Consider the following 22,301-nt stretch of genomic DNA (forward strand, 5'->3'; position numbering starts at 1 on the left):
ATTAATTTGAAGCATAAAAAACAAAAAATTCTGAACTTTTTTTTAAATATTTTTGAAACGAAAAACAAACAATTCCTCGATTTTATTCAAGTTTTGACCACAGATAAAAATTGGCTAGTTAACCCTAAATCCACTAACAAATTAATTAATCCATTGGTTGGACTGGGAAAAGTTCATAGAAATCATATATTGAAGAAAATATAATCATTCCACGTCATATTACATCAGCTTCCCCCAGCGAATAAGTTGTTCTGTTTTTTGGTCCAAAATGGGAAAACGACTTCTCTTCTTGTTTCCTACTGCTAGCCAGATGGACGGCTGGCTGGCTGGCTTAGAAAATATGATACAATTAACTGGTACTGACTTTGTTGAATACTAAAGGAGTAAAGGGTAATAAAATCAGATTCATTGCCGCATCAGCAGCAACGTCAATTTGAGCCGTCAGGATCGTCATTACTCACACTACTCAAGATTCGAAATCTTGCAGCGTGCATGGAAAGCTTACCACTCGTGTCCAACCAGGGCTCGGCTCGTAGGAAATCAGAGTTCAGTAAACTTGAGCCGTAATCCTTTGTCCGTAATTTGAATCCGTAAGCTTACTGCCGTATTGGAGTCTCGAAAGGGACAACGCAGTAATTAAAAAGTGGAACTCTTCCTTCAATATTTCGGATTCAAATTACGGACAAAGGAGCGTCGAGAATTTATAATTAGAGAAAACTCGTTATCATGTAGTATAAGGTTTATTAAATTTTTCGATCAATTTAAAATATACAAAAGTATTATTTATACATGGTGATGGATTTTTTTTCTTTTAGTTATCCCTTTTAAACAAATAAATAAAGATGAAAAAGATAACCCATCATATTTACACTCAACCAGGTATTAAATTCAAATATATATGAGTTTGTTAAACAACTAAACTTATTATTTTTTAGTTCAGTCAAGTGCTGAGTTCATGATATTTTACTCTAATAAGTTAAAGATATTTTATCTTGATAAGATAAAGATATTTGATTGACATGTAAATATTTTTTTATTTTATAAACATGAGATATCTTAAGAGTTATAAAAGGAACTAATATAGACTTTCAGATGGAGAAAGAGTTTTTTTTTAGGGATTGGTATAAAAAAAATCGATTTTAATGGTAAGATGATGAATTTTGTTGGGTTACTTTGAGATCTATTTACACTAATTTAATTACTGGATCAAGTTCTGGTTGGTTTTTGATAATATCGATTTTGTCTAACCGATCAATTTTGTTGGCTAAGCTGGCGAAGAAACTCTATCTGCCTAGACCCCGTTTCTTATCGTGTGACTAGATCCAACACACACACACTTGTCGGAAAGCTTGGCCATTAATTATTTCTAGAGATATTTCTGACAGAAAAGTAATAAGACAGCAACTAAATAACTACTACCAAATGTCTATGTATGGGTCCGGTTTCCGGTTCCCTGACCCAAAAACTGGTTGAAATTGACTGCAACTCCTGTGGTTCGATAGGTTCACCACAAGAAATTGCACCCGGATTTGCACAAAGACTTGCCTCGTAGCTTTAAAAGCAGGCAAAGCTCTCTTTCAAACAACACTCATTTTCAGGATATGGAGGTAGGTGCGGAGAATTGGCCAGCTGAGAACGTTTGCAATCTGGAACGCACGGAAAATTCTTGGTTTTTTGGTTTGAAATTTTCCCGGAAAAAGATTCCATGCGCCAGTTTATCCTTACTGAATTCAAAGGCGTGTGTTCACACATTACGAATGTTGCTAATTTATTCTGCGTCAGCTCAAGAAATTCCATTTTTCTCATCCTTGGAATGGAAGAAATTGAGGGGGGGTTCTTAGAACTTCGCCTAACTCTGCTTAAACTTTTCGGTAACATGGCTATTTAACACTTCTCTCCTTTTTGTTAACCAGCCATTAGAAAAACTAATCACATCAATACAGAGTATAATATATATAAAGAAGTAGGAGAAGTAAGCGTCAGTATTCCCAGTAACCGGTTGATTTGCGGGGCTGATTAATTAAATACCATAAAGCTGATTATCATCGAAAATCTCAAAGTGAAATGTTATCTACAATTGTTTCAGTAATAAAGAGAATGAATTCAACTGGAAAAACAGAGGACTGAATAGTGTGAATGTGCACTCCAATATTTTCTGAAGAAAAACAACACGATATGTGTTACACGAAAATGCACATACATGATGTGAATGGAAGAAATAATTGCAAAATATAACAAAAGTCATACCAAGCGAACTTATCGTTTCGATCATGAATGTATAAGTCAGTGCTTACACCTACCTTGAAAGGATATGATAGGATTAAACAACGCAGCAGCGTACGAGATCAAGTAAGTGGTGACGTTTAGAATTTAGAAGAGAATTTCTGTTTAGTTGCCAAGGCTGCAAGAAACCCAGCTGGGGGTGTGGGCGGGGGCGTGTAAACACACCGCCACTGCACATCCTGTCATTGTCTAGTGCAATTTCTTTTCAATTTCACGTTCAAATTGTACCACAGAATCAAAAACGAAAAAAGAGACTTAAAAGCATATCAAGAAATCATTTGAGAAGTCAAAGAAATGCCTTTAAAGTCAGTACAATGTTCAACGAAAGTGTTACCAGGAATGATCGGGCTGGTTATAATTCAGACTGATGGTTAGAGGATTATTGACTTGGAATAGGATGGTGACTAGATAGCAACCAAGAGTAAATTAGAGCGTTGTTATTTTTTTAATCAGGGTGATTCACAATTTTCATTGTTTAATCGTAACTTTATTCACTGGACTGACTACACTGGCAAGTAGCAAGTAGCGACCGCGACATATATTTACTCCCATGGGTTTTCAGGTGCCTCATGAATCACATTTTCACGATAGAAACAAAGGGGATTGTGTTCATGAACCACGAAGTCAAACATGGAAGAAGAGCACTAAAATAACTTAAAAAAAACCATCATACTGATTGCCATAAATGATATTTAAATCAGCAGCCACCCAGCTGCATATTCAAACAAGTTTTTCCTTTAATTTTTGGTGCTCATATTCAAAAAAGTTGAGCTGGGACTAGAAGGGTCAAAGTTAGTGATAGCAATTTGGTTTATGAGAACATACCCACGATAATATTTTTCTACTTGCTCATTGCACAGGTTTCTTCACAAGCAGCTCTGGCTTTCCACTGTTCCACCACACCTCTAGCAATTGTCTGTCAATGAGAAAATAACTTCTAAATAATGAAGAAATATTTTAACTGAAAATCCTGCTTCGATCTAGGATCTTCATGAGCATATTGCCTCCAGAAGGTCCCTAAGCTTTGAAAATTACAACGTACATGGTATACGCAAAACAGCAGCCTAACGAGGCTGGACACAATAAATTACAAAGCAAATCTTGTTCCAATTTATGGTCTTCAAGACAAAACTTGCCTAGTTAATGCGAACAGCATAGTGATCATGATACATGGATTTCATTCTTTTAAGCATGTGTGGGTAAAAGAAGCTTGGCTCTGAACAAAATAAAACAGTGAAAAAGAGTTCAGGTACCTGACCCCAACTATCTAGTTATAAAGACAGAAAGCATATTCACCAGCTTCGAGTGAAACAACAGGTTACCTGATGAAATTCCTCAAGTAACTTCCAATTTGATCGGGACTCATAAATTAAGACCCCTATGCTGCATTAAGATACATCAGAACCATGCTAATTCTAGAATTCTAATACCCTATTCTCCTATTTGACTCTGGCTTCAAATGACAAAACATAAGGTAATGTTAGGCTGCCAAATCACAGTGATAAACAAGGCTTACGTGTGCTAATGGTACATGATTTTCCATAAGTAGAAATTAAAAGTTTGAACTTCCTGTCAAAAGTTAATGGCCTTTTTCGGCTGACAGTTCTGAAAAACCCGCTAACCTTATCTTCTTCATACGCAAATACCTTTGGCTTTGACACTCGACCAAAATTGTGCCTTAAGTTTGATTAACATTATATTATAAGGCAGCTCCTACCAGTTCCAGCGCTGTAGTGAGTCAGAGACTATTTTCCAAGAATTTGATAACTGGGAAAAAAACATGAAATCATGAACTAGTCTTAGTGAGTGCTAGTACCTTGGTAACAACACCCGAGCACTGTGATATTTTAATAATTATTCATCTTTTGTAATCACTCCTGTATTAGAAAGCAATCAAAGAAGATCATTTCAAACAGTCGATGGGGAAGAAAATAAAAGCTACTACACCACAGACAGCAACCTTGGACCCAGACAGTCGCATCCCTATGTCAATCCAAGAAAACCAGTCTCACAGATGTCCTTGTGAACACTCCAATTAGAAGGAAAACAACCATATATATTAATCAAAATGCCCATCTATTAATTCAACTTAAAAACAACTCCAGATTCTACTTGTCACGTAACAAGCAAGGAGCTCAAAGACAACAAAACTTTGAACTGCAACCATGCAATTTCCTCCAACCAATTAAAGCACTTCTTTGAAGAAAAGAATAATCCACTAAACTCAAAATACTTATTAGCAGCTTGATCACCCCTTCAAAATCTACGAAATGACTTATATTGAATCAAAATTCCATGTCAATTACGGCAACTAGTTTGACTATGCAGTTTCCTGAATCCACCGAATGAAATTAATGTCAACAGAAAATCATAGCAATACAAAACCTACAAAGAATGCAATCAGAAAAAGAATACTAAAAGAACAGAGAACTCAATCAACTTTAAGTCATCAAATTGCTTCTGAGTACCAATCAAGATACATGATGTTGTAATTTCCTTAATCTATATTCCCTCCCACTCAGAAAGAAGAGCCCTCTAATTTGAAAAATTACACCACACAACTTACCACGAGTTCATCTATATCATTGTTATTCAACAATCAGATAACATAAGCCACAAACTACATTTCCATTTGCCAACCCACTCAAGCAAAATCCGAAATCCGAAGATTCTCGTTTCTTTACAACCACGAAATGTTTAATCTTCAAATTTCTAAAAGCACATTTGAAAACCAATTAATCGTGGGTCACTCTTGTGCAACATCACTATTATCTTCGTTTAATGTTCCAAACTTCTGCTTGAAAGAGTCCTGTCTCTGCAACCACATCATGTGACCCTTCAAAACTCAAAAGAACGGGAACCCATTAATAAAATGATCCCATAGAGCTAATTAAGCACCCAAAAGTAAAAAAAACACGTGTTCCTATGTTTATGCCAGTATGCGTCTATATGCAAACGTTGTTTATTTACCTGGAGAGCAGCAGCCCAGGCAATCAAAAAAGAAGCAAACCATAATTTCTTGTCCTTGAGGAGTTTCTTTGCTTCCAATTTGTTAATCATTGTACCAAATAACTTAAACCCTATAGATTCTTTAGGGGTTTTGATTCAGGTTGGAGGGGGGGGTTTGTAGTTGGTGTTGGGGTTCTGGTTCTCCCCGATTTGTTATCCCTACAGCGTTTTACAGTTCAAATTGAACCGTGATTAGGGTCGGATCTATTTTGGGCTTTCGGCCCAAACTCCATCGATCTAACCTTCTAACTCGAAAATTTAATCTGTTTTCTGAAGTTTTTTTGTTTACATTTTTTCCTTATTCTTCCCTTCCATTCCCCTTCATTGGTTTTCCTGGAGAGAGAAATAAGACTGTTGGACCTTGATCCTTGGTAATTATTTAGCACGACTGTTATTTAAACATTGCATGATGAATACGGTGCAATATATGTTTATATTTATGAAAAGACAGAATCTCGTATAACTTATGTAAATAAATTCAAAACGAGTCAGATTCATGTAATAATTTCTTATCAATGTATCATTGAGTTGCAACCCTAATTCAGATGGAGGGTTCTAAATCGCCTTCGAACACAAGATAGCAAAATCAATACACTTTCAGGAGGTCCAAGAGATGGTCTGCATTTCAGGGCATTTTGTCTCCTACGGAACAATAGGATGTTACATACCACATAAGCACAACAAGTTGTCTCTGACAAGGCAAACATAATGTAAAAAGATCAGGAATGCTGCAATTCAACTTGTATTATCAATGGTTGTTAATCATACCATGCAAGCTAAGAGAAACTATCTGAGACATGGTTTCACGAGATTCAAAACTGTTTATGTAAATAATTATTCGAACTTATTAACTTCTGAATACAACTTGAACTGGTTACCCTATAGGAATTAACATCACAGGATTCACAAGAGCTTTTGTTAAACAAATTAGGCAAAGGGCATCCAGCTCTGTCTACATGGGCAGTAAATAATAACCACTATTTAAGAAGAAAGAGTAGAAGGTGATAATTTTCCTGAAAAGAAGAGAGAAAGGTTATCTCTCACAGCAATGCCTGTCTTGTTGACAGTCTCACAAATTTGTTGCCGGTAATCTGTGTCATGTCGATGAGACGAAGGAAGCTCATCAACCCCTTTATCCTCCATGTCAATAACAATATTGTGCAACAAGCAGCAAACAAAAATAATCCTTGGCAATCTATTCTTATCAGGCAGCCACATTACTCCATGGATTATCCTCCACATTTCCTTCAGCCTTGCTAATGCAATCTGTGCTACAACTTGAGTTTCAGAATGTCGCTTGTTGAACTCAGCCTGATGGTCTGAGAGTGCATTTTGATAAGGAGTAAGAAGCCACGACAATAGGGGAAAACCTGAATCCCCAATTATATACTCCCCCAATTCCATTCCTTCCTGAAGCTCTATTTTCTTCCCATTTAGCCTTTTCCCTTCCTCGGATAGCTTGTAGAAACTCGAGTTCTGAAGCACAAGTGCATCACTTAAACTTCCTGGGTACCCAACAATTACATCACGGAATCTCATGTCAGGGTCCACTATTGCTTGCAAGAGCATGCTATGGTTCTTCTCACGATCAATCCATACATCATTTGATCGGTCCACTGTAGGCAGAGTCATGACAATGTGGGTAGTGTCGATTGAACCACAGCAATTAGGCAGGCCACATATTTTCTCAAAATTGGACTTAATCTCTTCCATCTCTGCTTCAGTGGAAGGCCAACAAAGATGGTGCAGGCCTCTTTCTTCCATTGCTTCCACAAATCGCCAGGTTATTTGAGAAACAGTTGATTGGTTGATCCCCAACAAATCGCCAATGTTTGACAATGATTCGCCAGAGCTGAGCCTCCTAAGAGCCACAGCTACTTGGTCAGTTACAGACAATGGCTTCCCATTTGAACCAGTGAAGTTTGATTGCCTGGCCCTCAGGTCTTCCTTCACAAGGGAGCAGATATAGTTGAATGTCTTTCTCGATATTTTGAAAAAAGATTCAAATTTCTTCGAGTTATTTGATTCTGAAGAGGGACCTAAAAGTGGAGATAGAGAAATCAGTTATCCAAGTGATTTTCCAATCATCATGCATCAAAATTTCCAAAAGAACAATAAGCTCATGAGATTTTTAGGCCAATTTGCCAAATGAATGGATTTTCCAACTGTAGCATGCTCAAGAAGTACTGAATCAAACACATGGAAAGCAATAAACTCAGATAAATGCAGAACAAATCTAAAGTCAGAAGAGCAAGTTGAACGGCATTTTGTCCATGTGCAAGAAGCTTCACGTGCAGAAGTATCATGCCTGCCAAAAATTAAACTTCTTGTCGTTAATTGATCTCACCCATTCAACTCTGGGCATTTCAGGGTTACAAGTATTTAAAATTACCGAATCCCTGACATCATGCTGAAAAACTTATAAAGACATATTGAGGCTTATGGTGGACGTGGACACCCCTAACAAAAATGCATGCTGCCTAATGCCAAGCGCCAAGCAACTTTTGAACATAGACTGGAATACACGTAATTTCAAAGTGCTTGTAAAACATCAGGTGCAACCATCTTGATATGTTAGAGGATAAAGATATTGTTAATATCCATCTAGAGGCTAGACATAAATACATGTCCTTTAACTACAGATTTAGGATTATGTTGGTGATAAACTTCATACTCTTCTCTGCCTCGTCAGATCACCTTTAGCAGCACCCCTTCCTATGAGGCTGGTTTTAATGATATCTTTGGCAGAAAGTCGGTGAAAAAATAATAAATGTTTCAGAAAAAGATACAGGCATAGAACTTATGAACTCCGGTCAGGATATTCCACTGAAAACATCGTGATAGTTGTTGAAAGGCACCCTCTCATAAAACATCTGAACAGAAAAATCACAGATCATGTGTACGCAGTCAGCAAAGGTTTTCTTGGTTGGGTTGTTGTTGTACCCTTAAAAAGGGCTTCAATCAACTTTCTTATTCCATGTTTTTTTTGGCAAACATGAACTCAGGATTACTAGAAGAAGTACTTTTCACTGTAAATCAACGTATTTTATGAGGGCAGTACATGCCATGGCTCATTTGATATTTCACAGTAATTTCTCCCAGTTAAGGATGTATTCATGATACAAGAGACACCATATAATGATTTTATAGCATTGCATCATCTAAAAACATCTTCTTCCTCGAGGATCAAGAATGTGGTTGTAAGTGTGGAATGCACAACTATATGGTTAATTGCCGACTACCTTATTTACCACACCTCAAATTCGCAGTTTAGCTCTATCCAGCCTGTGTCCAAACATAGAGAATTTCTGTCTATGGTTTGCATCACACTTTTAACATAGATTTGCTTTTGGCCTTTTTTATTTCTAAAATGCAGTCAGTTACAAAGTCAACCCTCCTCTGTTCTAACAGCTCAGGCTAGTGTAGGGGCTGGGATTGGATAAGTTTTAAATTAAAAAATCATTAAGCAAGTAAAACAGGTTCACTTCTTGATACGGATCATTCTTGGTACATGAAATAAACCAAGTGGCATCAGACTTTCAAAATGCCCTTTCTAAGTAGACCCTAAAAAAAGTCGATAATCTGCATTTCACGTGGAAGCAAGTTGTTATAGACTGTATGATACCCAAGCAAGTACATACAACGGAATTCCTACATTGGGAAAATTATGAATAGTATTTCAACAGATACAAGAAATAAAAATGAAGATGAAGAAGCATGAGCATCATCACAAACTAGAGCATTCACATTAGCAGCTTAGCTATGCAGCTTGGATGAATAAAGTTTGGGTTGATTGGGAAAGATCCTAGGTTCTTGTTGTTCAGTAACGAAAGAGGGTGCATATGCACACGCGAATATTGGAATTAATCTCATCCCTATATACTGGATCGACCCATTTCCAGTGATCCTACCAAAAGCAGATAAACCTAACCTCCAAAACGCTAAAACCCAGCTAACACATTGAGACTGCAAGCATTGCATAGACTAAACTGAGGCTCAATAGGAATCACATTGAAGGAGAATTGCACGATAGTAAATGTGTGTGTGTGTGTGTTTTTTCCAGCAACTCACTTAAAGAAGAGAGTATTTCATCTTCATTACAAGAACCCTTTAAAATTGTCACCCGTCCAACTAACAATCTAATCATTGAGAACTGGACATGATCAAAGAACTAAAATTCTCGCAAAAACAGCGAGCAACCTAAATATTATACTTAGAGACACCAGTACATCCAGAACAAGCAACATCAACGTAAGAACAACAAAAGCTTAACACAGCAAGAAATCTATACAAGGAAATAACAGTAAAACACATATTCAGTAGCAATACATTCTAAACAAAATACAAGCACACCAATTGGTAAAATAATGCACAATACATATATTCATCAGTGGGCAACATTATTATCAACCAAATTACCTTAAAGGCTTAAACTAAATTTGACCCATGTCATAAAAATTCACAAATGCAATAAAACCTGAACAGCAAACCCATAACGCACCCTGATATACCAATAAATAGATAGATATATGAAAAGCTACATACGGAAACAATCACGATAAATTAACGAAGGTGAAAAGAAAAGGAATAAGAAAAAAACATAGCAAAAATACAAGGAATGTGTTGTGTGTACCAGTAATCCTTTTAGAGAAATCGTCATCCCACCAATCTAAAGGGCGTTGAGATTGGGGCTGCAGTGAAGACAAAGCAGAAGCAGAAGCAGCATCGAAGACATTTTGGTCAACCTTCTTCTCTGCTTTCTTTCTTCTCTTGAAGCCTCTAATGGGTCCCATTAAGAAAACCAAACAAGGAATAATAAAGAGAAGAAGAAGCAAAGTTTCAAAGAATTAACATAAGGGATTATACAGATGGATGCTGAAAACAAAAACAAAACAAAAAAAAAGGTTTGTTCAAAGCATGCAATATTGATATATTGAAGAGAAGGAAAGGGAAAAAGAAAAGATGGTGGTGAAAACACAAGGAAATAGGCTTTCGATGAAAGAAAGGCAGCCCGGCCAATTTGAGTATAGAGTGACAGACGTGGGGGCTGAATCTTTTTTGGTTTTGGTTTTGGGTTTTGGTTTTAGAGGAAAGACAATGTAGCAAACAGCAATACAAGTTACAAGGCGTCCCTCACTGCTTTCTCTCCTCTCTGTCTCCCTCTCTCTCTCTCTCCCCCCGCTTCTATTTTCTTTTCTTTTCTTTTCTTTTCTTTTCCTTTCCTAATATTTATTCTTTACGATTCTCTTTTTATAGTCCATTGTATTTTCGGTTTGATTGATTTACCACCTCGACATTGATTAAATATTCTATGGATTGGGTTTGGACAAAACATGGTATTTCGGGCACTGCTCGTTTAATGTTGTCTCGACTTTCAAACCCAATGTTTGAGGCAACATTTTTTTCTTAAAATAATAATAATAAAAAAGCTATTCATCCTTTGTGGCAGATGATCAAAAGAGGCATCTGCTCATGATAATCTCCCCGATAATTGATGAATCAAGATTCAGGGCTGTTTTTTTTTATCTTTCACGAAGAAAAATATTTGTATTATTATTATTATTATTATTATTGAAAGGGTGATTTGTAACTCAAACCGTAAAATAGTACCGTTATTAGTTCCTTAATGAGGTTACTAATCTATATTTTATTTATTTATTTCGGAGAAAAGGTTCGAACACAGAATCTTTTGAAAGGAAAGAATTCTATTGCGAGTCAAGGCACACATACTGGCTACTAATCTACATTTAATTAGTAGATTTACACGGAAATCTAAATCTTTTTGGCCAAATATCTATATAGACTGTGATATCAAACGTATTATCTCCGGCCATGTGTCCGTTCAACTTATCCAGACCTCCACTTCATAGATATCATGACAGCTAACTTCGAAGAAAAGCGAGTAAAATAGAATTTGGACAGAGGTTAGTTTCGTAAACTCGATCCAGAAAAATTTAATTCTATTATCTGTGAATTTGGATCCATTAACCGTAGTATCGAACTGTTGATAGGAAACATAAATCACTTGTGCCACTGGCGGCTTGTTCTGTGTTAAAATACAAAGTCACAGTGATATGGTCGTTGAGTTATGCAGATATAAACAATGAAACATTGAAATGTCGGGACAAAAACTAGTCGAAGAAAAAATAACGCCATGAGAGGTCCACCGAGCTAGTTTATATAATTGACGGAGTTTGTCATTCGAAGACATTTCAAAGAGAGGGACTGATCGGACTAAGGCACGATGAAATTGAAAATGATGCTGGCCACAGCCCGCGGGACATTTCTAGTTTTTTATTTTCTACTTTCTCGAACCAATTGACCTTTCTCTCGGGTTGTGACTTTTATATGTTGTTTGGAAAATCAAGATTCCATTAGAAAATTAAATGATTTTAACATTATTTACATAAATTTAGTATTTCTAAAGCATTGAGTATTATAAATAAATTATATAACTAAATGAGCAGTTTGCTTTAGATTTTACCTATTAAAAAATGATCTCCCTAGCAGCCTTCTATTACCCTCTCACCCTTAGCTTGAAGTAAGTTTTTTTTTTAAAAAAAAAAAAACAAAACGAGGACAAGTTAGATAGACGATATATTTTTATTAATTTAAATAAAGTGAATTATATAATTTTAAAACTTGTCTCAGATAAAAGAATTCAATTAACAGATCAAATAAATTCAATCTGCTTAAATAGTTTAAATTATTTTTAGTATAAAATTAGTCCCCACAAGTTGTTAGCCATATTATTTCAACCGGGGAAAAAAACCCAAGAAATACACTTGACTATATACTAAAAGGGAAGTACTTCTAAAGGACAGTAATTTTTTTTTTTTTTTGTCAATCTTCGAGAAGAACATAGTTTTCTAGAAAGCATGGTCAAATTAAATTGAGATTGATAAAACCATACGAGGTAACTAGCCGTACGAGACTAGATAGTTTGATATATTTTTCCTTGGTTTAGAAAAGACTAAATAGGTGGATAGAGTTATGCCATGAACCGGAACAGATTTTTTTAATATTTTTTAAAAAATATTCTCAAATGATAATACAAGATAATTTAAATTAAATTTACTAAAAAAAACCTAAAATATGAAACTGAAACAATTTGCAAATAAAAAAATAAAGCTCGAGGCTTATTAATATAATATCAAAGATAAAAAAAAAATTATAAAAAAAAGCATAGTTAATTTAAGCTAATTTGATGAACTCACTACACAACACAATATGAGAACTGAATTAAAAGGAAAAAAAAATTAAAAGAATGACTTGGTAAGAAAGGACCAAAGCTTTATATAAAAAAAAAAAAAAAAAACCCGAGTTAATCTAGATTAACTTTACTAATTTGCCCTTAGAATAACCAAATAGAAAGAAAAGTGAAAAAAATAACTAAACTCAATGGCAAATTATTTAATGCAAAATTATGAAAATAAAAAAATAAAAATCATGAAAAAATAAAGGAAAGCAAAAATATAATTTAACTTGGGTTAACTTGATTAATCTGTGATTTGCGACATGAAATAAAAAAAACTTTCAAAAAAACCTTAGTAAAAAAGATCAATGTTAAATAAAAAAAATATTAAAAAGAAAAATATAAGGTAATTCAGGCCAACTTAATTAGTTCGTACACTTAGGATAACCCAATAAAAAAAATAAAAAAATTACATGGCTCAAGGGTCAAATAACTGAACGATAAATAATGAAATTATAAAAAATTAAACAAATTATAATGAACTGAAATAAATTTCATTCCAGGATCAGGATAATATTTTTTTAAAAAAGGAACAAGTGAAGCCAAGTGCCTCAATTATTATTTGGTTCAGAGAAGGCCAATATTCTGCAATTATTTTAGAGAAAAAAAATTATCTGTGGCCAGTCAAGAGCCAGTAAGTAATTTGATGGGAAAGGAATGACCATAAGAAAATAATAAATAAATAAATAAATTTGCCACTTGCTTATGGAATAGTCGAAATTTAGTTGGAAGGTATAATCTGTGGATACTGCCTGCATCTTCGCGAGTAAAGCATGAAAGAAATGTGAAAACTGGGCATCGAAAATCAAGAATTCACGTGAATACCCCATGTGGGAAAGGAGTATACAGATCCTAGCTCCGTTTTTAATGAAGCTGTATAATGATTAAGGAAGTATGTTCTTTTTAAAAAAAAAAAACCTTTTCATGTTTAGAATTTAGAATTAATATTTAAAAAATTATTAAATCCATATGTGAACACATCGTATCAATTATTACGAGATGTGCAATTTTAAAATAATTCAGAAAAAATAAAAATAAAAACCAATTCCTCTGAATTTGAACAATTTAATTATTTGGATTTATCATTTATCTGTAAGATCTACCTTTTCGACGTATGAGATTATTTGGAAAATGAATTTGAAAAACTGATCGTACAAATTGTTAGGATACTGGCATGCAAACCCGACAAGATAAAAGGCAAGAGATAGGATAAAATGAGAAATGAGACACACAAGAATTTACGTGGTTCACCCAATTTGGCTACGTCCACGGGCAAGTATAGAAGGATTTTACTAAGTAATGTGGGAATTACAACCTCTCTCAAATAATAGGAGAACAACTAAGAATCTCTCTATTACTAGGAGAAAACACCTCACTTACTCTCTCACAAATACCTCACAACTTTGTGGGATTACTCTCTCTTCACTCTCTCTTCTTCTTCTCTAACTTGGTGTGCAAAATAAGTTTGAAGGCATTGTCTATTTATAGGCAAGAGTGAGGGGACAAATGCCATAAATCATGGCACCAATTATGCCACAAATTATGCCATAAATCATGGCACCAATTATGCCACAAATTATGCCATAAATCATGGCACCTAATTATGCCAACAACTCCACTAATATTTGTCTTCCACCAATTAATTAAGTGGTGGCTTCACATTCTCCCACTTGAAGACTTTGATGATTTAATCAAGTCTTCACACTTGATCATCTGTGATTCTTCTATCCTTTCTATACTTGCCATCTTCATGCTGCTTACGTTTCTGCTAGGCCAGAAGAGGATCTACACCATATATACTTATCAGTGTTGACTGGTTTGGTCAAAGCATCTGCTGGGTTTTCCTTTGTGTGAATCTTTTGAAAGTCCACACTTCCATCTTCCACCACTTCGCGAACAAAGTGATACTGAACATCTATGTGTTTTGTTCTTGAATGAAACGCTGGATTCCTTGCAATATGCAAGGCACTCTGACTATCACAATACAAAGGAATCTTCTCTTGTTTGTGCCCGAGCTCCTCCATAAGTTTCTTCATCCATATTGCTTCTTTACAAGCTTGTGTAGCTGCCATGTACTCAGCTTCTGTTGTGGACAATGCTACAACAGTCTGAAGTTTAGAGATCCAGCTCACAGCTCCTCCTGCAATTATGAACACATAGCCTGTAGTGGATTTTCTTTTCTCAAGGTCACCAGCAAAATCTGAGTCAACATAACCTCTGACAGTAAATTTTGATCCTCCATAACATAATGCAACATCTGAGGTACCCTTGATGTATCTCAAGATCCTCTTAATAGTATTCCAATGCTCTCTACCAGGATTTGCCATGTATCGACTAGCTGCTCCCACTGCTTGTGCAATGTCTGGTCTTGTACATATCATGGCAAACATTAAACTTCCCACTGCTGATGCATACGGTACTCGAGACATCTCCATCCTCTCTGCTTCATTGCTAGGAGACATACTTGAGGATAATTTGAAGTTAATAGGAAGTGGGGTGGAAATTGGCTTACAATCTTGCATGTTGAAGCGACGCAAGATCTTCTTCAAATAATTCTTCTGAGAAAGCCAAATCTTCCTCTTACTTCTGTCTCGGTGAATTTGCATCCCTAGAATCTTGTTTGCTGGTCCCAAGTCCTTCATATCAAACTCCCTAGCCAACTGTGCCTTCAATTCTTGGACTCGATCTTTGTTGGGGCCTATCACCAACATGTCATCCACGTACAACAACAGAATGATGAAAACATCATCTTCTTCAAACCTCTTGTAATACGTACAATGGTCTGAACTGAGTCTGTTGTACCCAAGGCTAATTATGAAGGAATCAAATCTCTTGTACCAACACCTCGACGCCTGTTTGAGACCGTATAGAGATTTGTTCAACCTGCAAACCAAGTTCTCCTTGCCTGTTTCAGCAAAACCCTCTGGTTGGAGCATATAAATTTCTTCTTCAAGTTCTCCATGAAGAAATGCAGTTTTCACATCTAACTGCTCTAGGTGAAGATCAAATATAGCACACATTGCCAAGACTACTCTGATTGTAGTAAGTCGTACCACCGGAGAAAATATCTCATTGAAGTCTATTCCTTCTTTCTGAGCATATCCTTTCACCACCAATCTTGCACGATACCGCTCCACTTGATCATTGCCATCACGTTTTATCTTGTAAACCCATTTGTTGCCAATGGCCTTTCTTCCTTGTGGTAGCGGAACAAGATCCCAAGTGTTATTCTTGTGCAGAGCTTCAATCTCCTCTTGCATTGCTGTCATCCACATAGATACATCTGTGCTTTTGATAGCCTCATGGAAAGTTGATGGCTCTCCATCCTCTGTTAGAAGACAATATGCAATATTGCTCTCAGTACTATATTCTGAGTGCCAAGCCGGTGGTCTTCTTTCACGAGTTGACCGCCGAACTTCAGGAGTTTCAGACTCTATTTGTTCTTGCTCTTCATGCTCTGGTGCATCTTCAGAAGAAGTATGATTCTGAGTATTTTCAATCTGGACTGCTGTAGTCTCCTTTAGAATGCTATTATGTTCTTCCATTTGCATTTTACCTTCTGCAAATATGACATCTCTGCTGATGACTACTTTGTGGGCAGTGGGATCCCACAAGCGATACCCCTTCACTCCATCAGCATATCCCAAGAATACACATTTTCTGGATTTTGAATCCAGCTTGCTAACTTCTTGTGTATTGTACATCACGTACACAGGACTTCCAAATATATGCAATCGAGAATAATCAGCTGGCTTCCCAGTCCACATCTCCATCGGTGTCTTCAGCTCAATTGCAGTTGATGGAGATCGATTTATCACATAACAGGCGGTATTGACTGCTTCTGCCCAGAATGACTTTCCTAGACCTGCAGCCTTCAACATTGCTCTTGTTCTTTCTAATAGAGTTCTGTTCATCCGCTCTGCCACTCCATTTTGTTGTGGAGTGTATGCCGTTGTGAACTGCCTTTTGATACCTTCATGTTGACAGAAGTTATCAAATTCATCACTGGTATATTCTCCTCCATTGTCAGTCCTCAAACACTTGATCTTCTTTTCAGATTCAAGTTCCACCCGCGCTTTGAAAGTTTTAAAGACTGCGAACACATCTGCCTTCCTTCTAATTGGATACACCCAACATCTCCTGGAGAAGTCATCTATAAATGATACAAAGTATCTTGCTCCTCCCAAGGATACAACCGGTGCTTGCCAAACATCAGAGTGAATCAGGTCTAAGATGCATTTGCTCTTAGTTGTTGATGTGTCAAACTTTAACCTGTGTTGTTTACTTGTAACACAGTGCTCACAAAAGGGTAAAGTAACCTTTGTAAGCCCAGGGAGTAACTTCTGATCAGAGAGAACTTTCAAACCTTTCTCTGACATGTGGCCTAGTTTTTGATGCCACATCATCGTCTTCTCTTCTGCAGGATTGGCTGATGCGATTGACGCTTCTGCCCCATGATGTGTTTCTCCCATTAATACAAACATGTTTGCAACTGTCTTTCTTGCCTTTAAAACCACCAGCGCTCCTTTGACAATTTTCATTATTCCATTGTCTGTTCGGATCTTACAGCCAAGACTATCAAATTGTCCTACGGACAAAAGATTCTTCTTCAAGTCTTTCACATGCCGCACTCCTGAAATAGTGCGAATCAAGCCATCATACATCTTCAATTTGATGGTGCCAATGCCATCAATCTCTACAGCATGATTATCACCCATGAACACTTTGCCTCCAGAGATGGGTTCATATGTATGGAACCAATCTCGATTAGGAGTCATATGCCATGTTGCTCCTGAATCCATTAGCCAGACATCAGTAAGCTCTTCTTTATCTGTAGAGATTGTCGCTGCTTCACTATATAAAACCTCCCCATCTTCTGAGGTGCTCGCAACACATCCTTGAGGTTTTGATGACTCTGCAGTGTTCTCTATACCCTTTTTAAACCAACAATCCCTTTTGAAGTGCCCTTTTCTGCCACAGTTGTAGCATTTCACAGTCTTCTTGCTATTTGGACCTCCCTTGCCTTTGACTCCCACTGGAGCCACGCTCCGTTGATCTCCCTCTTGACACCAATAATGCCTCTCCTTGGTTTGAACTATTTCTGTCTCCTTTATTTTTGCGCCTATTTTCTTCTTCCAAGATGGCGGCTGCAACATCATCAAAGACTAAATAGTCTGTGAGGATATTATTGGTCAAGTTGATAATGAGCTGATCATACGAATCTGGAAGACTTTGAAGTAGAAGCTCTGCACGTTCACTTTCCTCTATTTGTTGACCCAACGTAGTGAGTTGTGAAAATAGAGTCCTTATTGTGTTGATGTGGTCAGTCACCGCCGTGGTTTCTGCCATTCGAAGGGTATAAAGTCTCCGCTTTAAGAAAATCTTATTGTGCAAAGACTTGGACTCATATAGCTTTGTTAGAGTCTCCCATATCTCCTTAGCTGTTTTCTTCTCCGCCACACTTGATAATACTTCATCAGCTAATGCTAAATGTATGTTAGCAATAGCATTGCCATCCATCTCATTCCATTTTGCATTATCAGTGATCTCCGCGGGTCGATCCCCAATTGCTGCCAAGCAATTGTCTTTCCTTAAGATTGCCTTGATTCTCATTTTCCACAATGAAAAATTGCTCCCCTTGAACCTCTCAATCTCGTACTTTGCTGCCATTTTATTCACCGTGATCTATTCAGCTATCACCGTTTCACCGATCTGTAACGTATATAGAACTAGTATCGTGTAAATAATACTTCACTAAGTAAGTTCCCAGGAAAGATTGGAGGGGTCACAAATGGTCCCGCTTAAAACCCAATCTCCTTAGACAGAACTTCCTAGCCTGTATTTATTTACCGCACTGATTTTCTATAGTGCCAACAGTATCGTATGTAAACAGTATCGTATGGATGAATAGTGCCGTATAGGTGAATAGTGTCGTAGACGTGAATAGTAACCGTATACACGAATGACTTTTGTGTATTAACAACACCAACCAAGAAGGCTCTGATACCACTGTTAGGATACTGGCATGCAAACCCGACAAGATAAAAGGCAAGAGATAGGATAAAATGAGAAATGAGACACACAAGAATTTACGTGGTTCACCCAATTTGGCTACGTCCACGGGCAAGTATAGAAGGATTTTACTAAGTAATGTGGGAATTACAACCTCTCTCAAATAATAGGAGAACAACTAAGAATCTCTCTATTACTAGGAGAAAACACCTCACTTACTCTCTCACAAATACCTCACAACTTTGTGGGATTACTCTCTCTTCACTCTCTCTTCTTCTTCTCTAACTTGGTGTGCAAAATAAGCTTGAAGGCATTGCCTATTTATAGGCAAGAGTGAGGGGACAAATGCCATAAATCATGGCACCAATTATGCCACAAATTATGAATTTACGTGGTTCACCCAATTTGGCTACGTCCATGTGCAAGTATAGAAGGATTTTACTAAGTAATGTGGGAATTACAACCTCTCTCAAATAATAGGAGAACAACTAAGAATCTCTCTATTACTAGGAGAAAACACCTCACTTACTCTCTCACAAATACCTCACAACTTTGTGGGATTACTCTCTCTTCACTCTCTCTTCTTCTTCTCTAACTTGGTGTGCAAAATAAGCTTGAAGGCATTGCCTATTTATAGGCAAGAGTGAGGGGACAAATGCCATAAATCATGGCACCAATTATGCCACAAATTATGCCATAAATCATGGCACCTAATTATGCCAACAACTCCACTAATATTTGTCTTCCACCAATTAATTAAGTGGTGGCTTCACACAAATTTAACATTTCTTTACTTTAAATAGATGAAAATTGAATCCGAAATATCTCCATAAAAAGGGGGAAAAATTACAAGCCATTAATTCTTATTCGAGAACCTCTTTGATCCGCATCCCACCAGCTTCATCAGAACCACAGATGGCTTCATTCTTCCACTCGGACAATCATTTCCTACTTTCTCATATTTAATAGTCGCCGACGACCCATTTTCCTCCACAGACCTTTCCAAACTCTCGAAGGCTTTTGAACTAGATTTGAGTGATAGTTGAGAAGCCTCCTCCTTGCTTCCCAACATAGTGCTACGCCCTCTGTGCCCAATTTCTCTAGTACCATCAATTTTCACTCTTCTATTATCATCTGTCTGTGTTGACACGTTATAAGTACCCTCGCCAGCAATTTCTCCAGTGATTTTGGCCTTGTAAACTTTGTATTCTTCAAGGTCATCGAATGTAGTCCATGAACGGTTTTTCCGTCTAATGGCTGGAGAATTCGAGTCCTCGCTTGAGCTACTAATAATGTCCGAGAAAACTTTGGAGGTTCTTGATGATGTTGTATCGTACCGAAAGCTCAGAGAGGTTTCTAAGAGTAATGATCCTTTGAGAATGTATTCATGACCACCACAAGGGTGTATAGAGTCAGTTTCGGACAAGTCCTGCCACACAAATCCATTTTTGTACCTCCTAAAAATGAATCAGCACAAGCATGCATTATTGCTGGGAAAATGAATGCGGCCAAGCGAACCAGAAGTCTTTACACATCAATATAGTTGTTTTATTAGTTTTCTTACAATTAACTAACCGAGAATGATTGAAAGAACGATCAAGTTACCTTTTGGAGGACCAGGAATACATCCTAGCCATGCCTTGACCTCGGAGATGGTTTAGCCTATCTGTCACGTCTGAAAAATTGGGTTGGAATTAATTCATACAACACACACATAGCAGTATACGTTCAACATTAATGTGCTAAAGGGATCTTTAACTTTCAAAATTTCAGGAAAAAATCTCTTCATAAACACAAACACGCACTGTGCGTGCTTTTCTATGAATAGATTTACCACCTTTGAGTTGAAGTCCTTGGGGAGAAGATAGAGGGACTTCCATGAAATGAGGATGCTCAAATTGGCCATTCCGTGTGAGATAGTAAACCACAGCTACTTTCAGCTCAGATTTTGATTTTGGCAGGATCGTCATCTTGGTTCTGTCAGGACTTGTTTCCCTGTCTCGATACTTGTTTGCCATTGATAACTCTCTTCTATCTGTGGAATTGGTGGCAGCCATTACGGGGATCAAGAGAAGCAACTCTGACAGTTGAAAGGTTTAGGCAACAACAGAATTTGATATAAGATGGAGAAGAGTTATTGATCAGTGTATGGTATTCAATGGTTTTGACTTTCGAGTACTCGAGGCTTTGAAAATCTTGAGCGGGCAAAGAGAGACGTGGAAGTCTTGTTCAATTGAGGGAACAAATTGGAGGAAAGAATGGAAGTTTGTATAGCTCGAAGGTCTTGGAAGTTTGGATGGAGACAATTTGACCACCTTGCTAGCAAACAGAGATGGGAATATCATTAATGCTGTCCTATTATATGTAGATGAGGCAATGAGTACATGCCACTAGAATTAGGTAAAGTCTCTGGTTAATAAATGAAAATAGTATAGAGCGAATTCACGAGACAATTAGTCATTAAATTTAGGGCCCAGTGTAAAAATGTTTCCTAAGAGCACTATCCCTTGCAATCTGGTCACGGACGACATTGAACTTTACAAGATCCTAATTTCGATATTCACAAGTCAAAGCCTAGCCCGTGAAAACATGCAATGCATATCAGGGGACAAAACCTAACAGTTTACTACGAGTTCCAAACCGAAAGCCTGGACATACGGAGGCCAGTATAGAATCTTCTAGCTTCAAGCAAGAAATACACCCTGACTTGCAAGTCACTCTTACCTCAGCCTCACATATTATATCTACAGTTCATCCTATGTAGTTGAAGGTCCTTAGAGACCCCATGCTAGATTCGGGGCAAATAATGCCATGGTTTGTGCTTCAAGATCAGGATGCTCCAACCATACCTGGTTTTCGCAAATATGCTGGGGGGATTTGGGAAGCCAGACTTGCAGGAGGCAGGGTGCCGCAGGTCGCTTCTGTAGAACTTGATTACGCACAATAAATAGAAGCCTGTTTTAAGACACCAGCGTAAAGATGTTCACATTGTCCGCAGTTTCAAACACAAGACAGAGAACTGCTCGTGCATCAACAAAGTGAACCTGCCGAGTATTGCGGATCAAGCTGGAGTTTCTGATGCGCTTCCTGCCAGCCGACAGCAATGCTAGGGATCCTTACTCTTGAACCAGGCGGCATTCAACTGACATTAGATCTAACTATGTCCAATCTTGTTGGGAGTTGAGACAGAGAAAGGACTTTCCATGCAGCTAAGAAATGAGCAACGAATTTTGATTTTGAATTAATAAAAATATCCAAGTTATGATCCAGTGCATTCAATTCAACTGATTTAACAGATTAACTTGGAATACAACAATATAACAACTAGTGCCTATGACTGGTCCAAAACAGATTATACTGGAATTCATAGAGACTCCAGCAAAAATATGAAGTAAGCAAATCTCTTTGCCTAGGTGAGTAAATCAGAAAAGAAAAACAAATTTAGAAAACCACTTATTTAACTTGTATTGGAATCTCTTGGATCACTAGTTTGCTTCTTTGGGCAAGCCGTAGAAATGTTCCCCTTTTCAGTTTTCACCACATTCATAGCAGGTCCTCCTCTTCATCTTGCCACTGCTAATGCTCGGCACACCATCATTGACTTCATCACACTCGTAGCCATAGGCAGAGCACTTGATTGGATGTTTGCTTCTGCAACTAATAGGCATTTGACTCCCTGGAGTTTTGCTCCCTTTTAGGAACCACACAACTTACCTTGATGGGTCTCCCACAGAAAATCTGC

General features: G+C 37.2%; 3 protein-coding genes across 3 annotated transcripts; all 3 read right to left on the reverse strand.

Annotated features, from left to right (window-relative positions):
- Positions 1-4,714: 4,714 nt before the first annotated feature.
- Positions 4,715-5,582, reverse strand: LOC133705050 (uncharacterized). The gene is made up of 2 exons (XM_062130143.1): positions 5,254-5,582; positions 4,715-5,119 (listed from the first exon to the last, which is right to left on the reverse strand). The coding sequence occupies exons 1-2, from the start codon at positions 5,341-5,343 to the stop codon at positions 5,030-5,032; spliced, it is 180 nt and encodes a 59-aa protein (XP_061986127.1). The 5' UTR covers positions 5,344-5,582; the 3' UTR covers positions 4,715-5,029.
- Positions 5,583-6,093: 511 nt separating this feature from the next.
- On the reverse strand, positions 6,094-10,514 carry LOC133704570 (protein ALP1-like). The gene is made up of 2 exons (XM_062129443.1): positions 9,926-10,514; positions 6,094-7,331 (listed from the first exon to the last, which is right to left on the reverse strand). The coding sequence occupies exons 1-2, from the start codon at positions 10,083-10,085 to the stop codon at positions 6,274-6,276; spliced, it is 1,218 nt and encodes a 405-aa protein (XP_061985427.1). The 5' UTR covers positions 10,086-10,514; the 3' UTR covers positions 6,094-6,273.
- Positions 10,515-19,361: 8,847 nt separating this feature from the next.
- LOC133704861 (protein SOSEKI 5-like) lies at positions 19,362-20,875 on the reverse strand. The gene is made up of 3 exons (XM_062129881.1): positions 20,397-20,875; positions 20,165-20,234; positions 19,362-20,016 (listed from the first exon to the last, which is right to left on the reverse strand). The coding sequence occupies exons 1-3, from the start codon at positions 20,614-20,616 to the stop codon at positions 19,416-19,418; spliced, it is 891 nt and encodes a 296-aa protein (XP_061985865.1). The 5' UTR covers positions 20,617-20,875; the 3' UTR covers positions 19,362-19,415.
- Positions 20,876-22,301: the final 1,426 nt, after the last annotated feature.

This window comes from Populus nigra, chromosome 10 (genome assembly GCF_951802175.1).
Source record: "Populus nigra chromosome 10, ddPopNigr1.1, whole genome shotgun sequence".
Lineage (NCBI taxonomy): Eukaryota > Viridiplantae > Streptophyta > Magnoliopsida > Malpighiales > Salicaceae > Populus > Populus nigra.

Bases quoted from the DNA above. Each gene is read 5' to 3' on its own strand.
- LOC133704861 (XM_062129881.1), bottom strand. From the start codon at position 20,616: ATGGCTGCCACCAATTCCACAGATAGAAGAGAGTTATCAATGGCAAAC. The intron at 20,235-20,396 runs GTGGTAAATCTA...CCAATTTTTCAG, and splicing joins CCAAGGACTTCAACTCAAAG to ACGTGACAGATAGGCTAAAC. The intron at 20,017-20,164 runs GTAACTTGATCG...ATTCATTTTTAG, and splicing joins TATTCCTGGTCCTCCAAAAG to GAGGTACAAAAATGGATTTG.
- LOC133705050 (XM_062130143.1), bottom strand. From the start codon at position 5,343: ATGATTAACAAATTGGAAGCAAAGAAACTCCTCAAGGACAAGAAATTA. The intron at 5,120-5,253 runs GTAAATAAACAA...TGAGTTTTGAAG, and splicing joins CCTGGGCTGCTGCTCTCCAG to GGTCACATGATGTGGTTGCA.
- LOC133704570 (XM_062129443.1), bottom strand. From the start codon at position 10,085: ATGGGACCCATTAGAGGCTTCAAGAGAAGAAAGAAAGCAGAGAAGAAG. The intron at 7,332-9,925 runs GTACACACAACA...CTCCACTTTTAG, and splicing joins TTTCTCTAAAAGGATTACTG to GTCCCTCTTCAGAATCAAAT.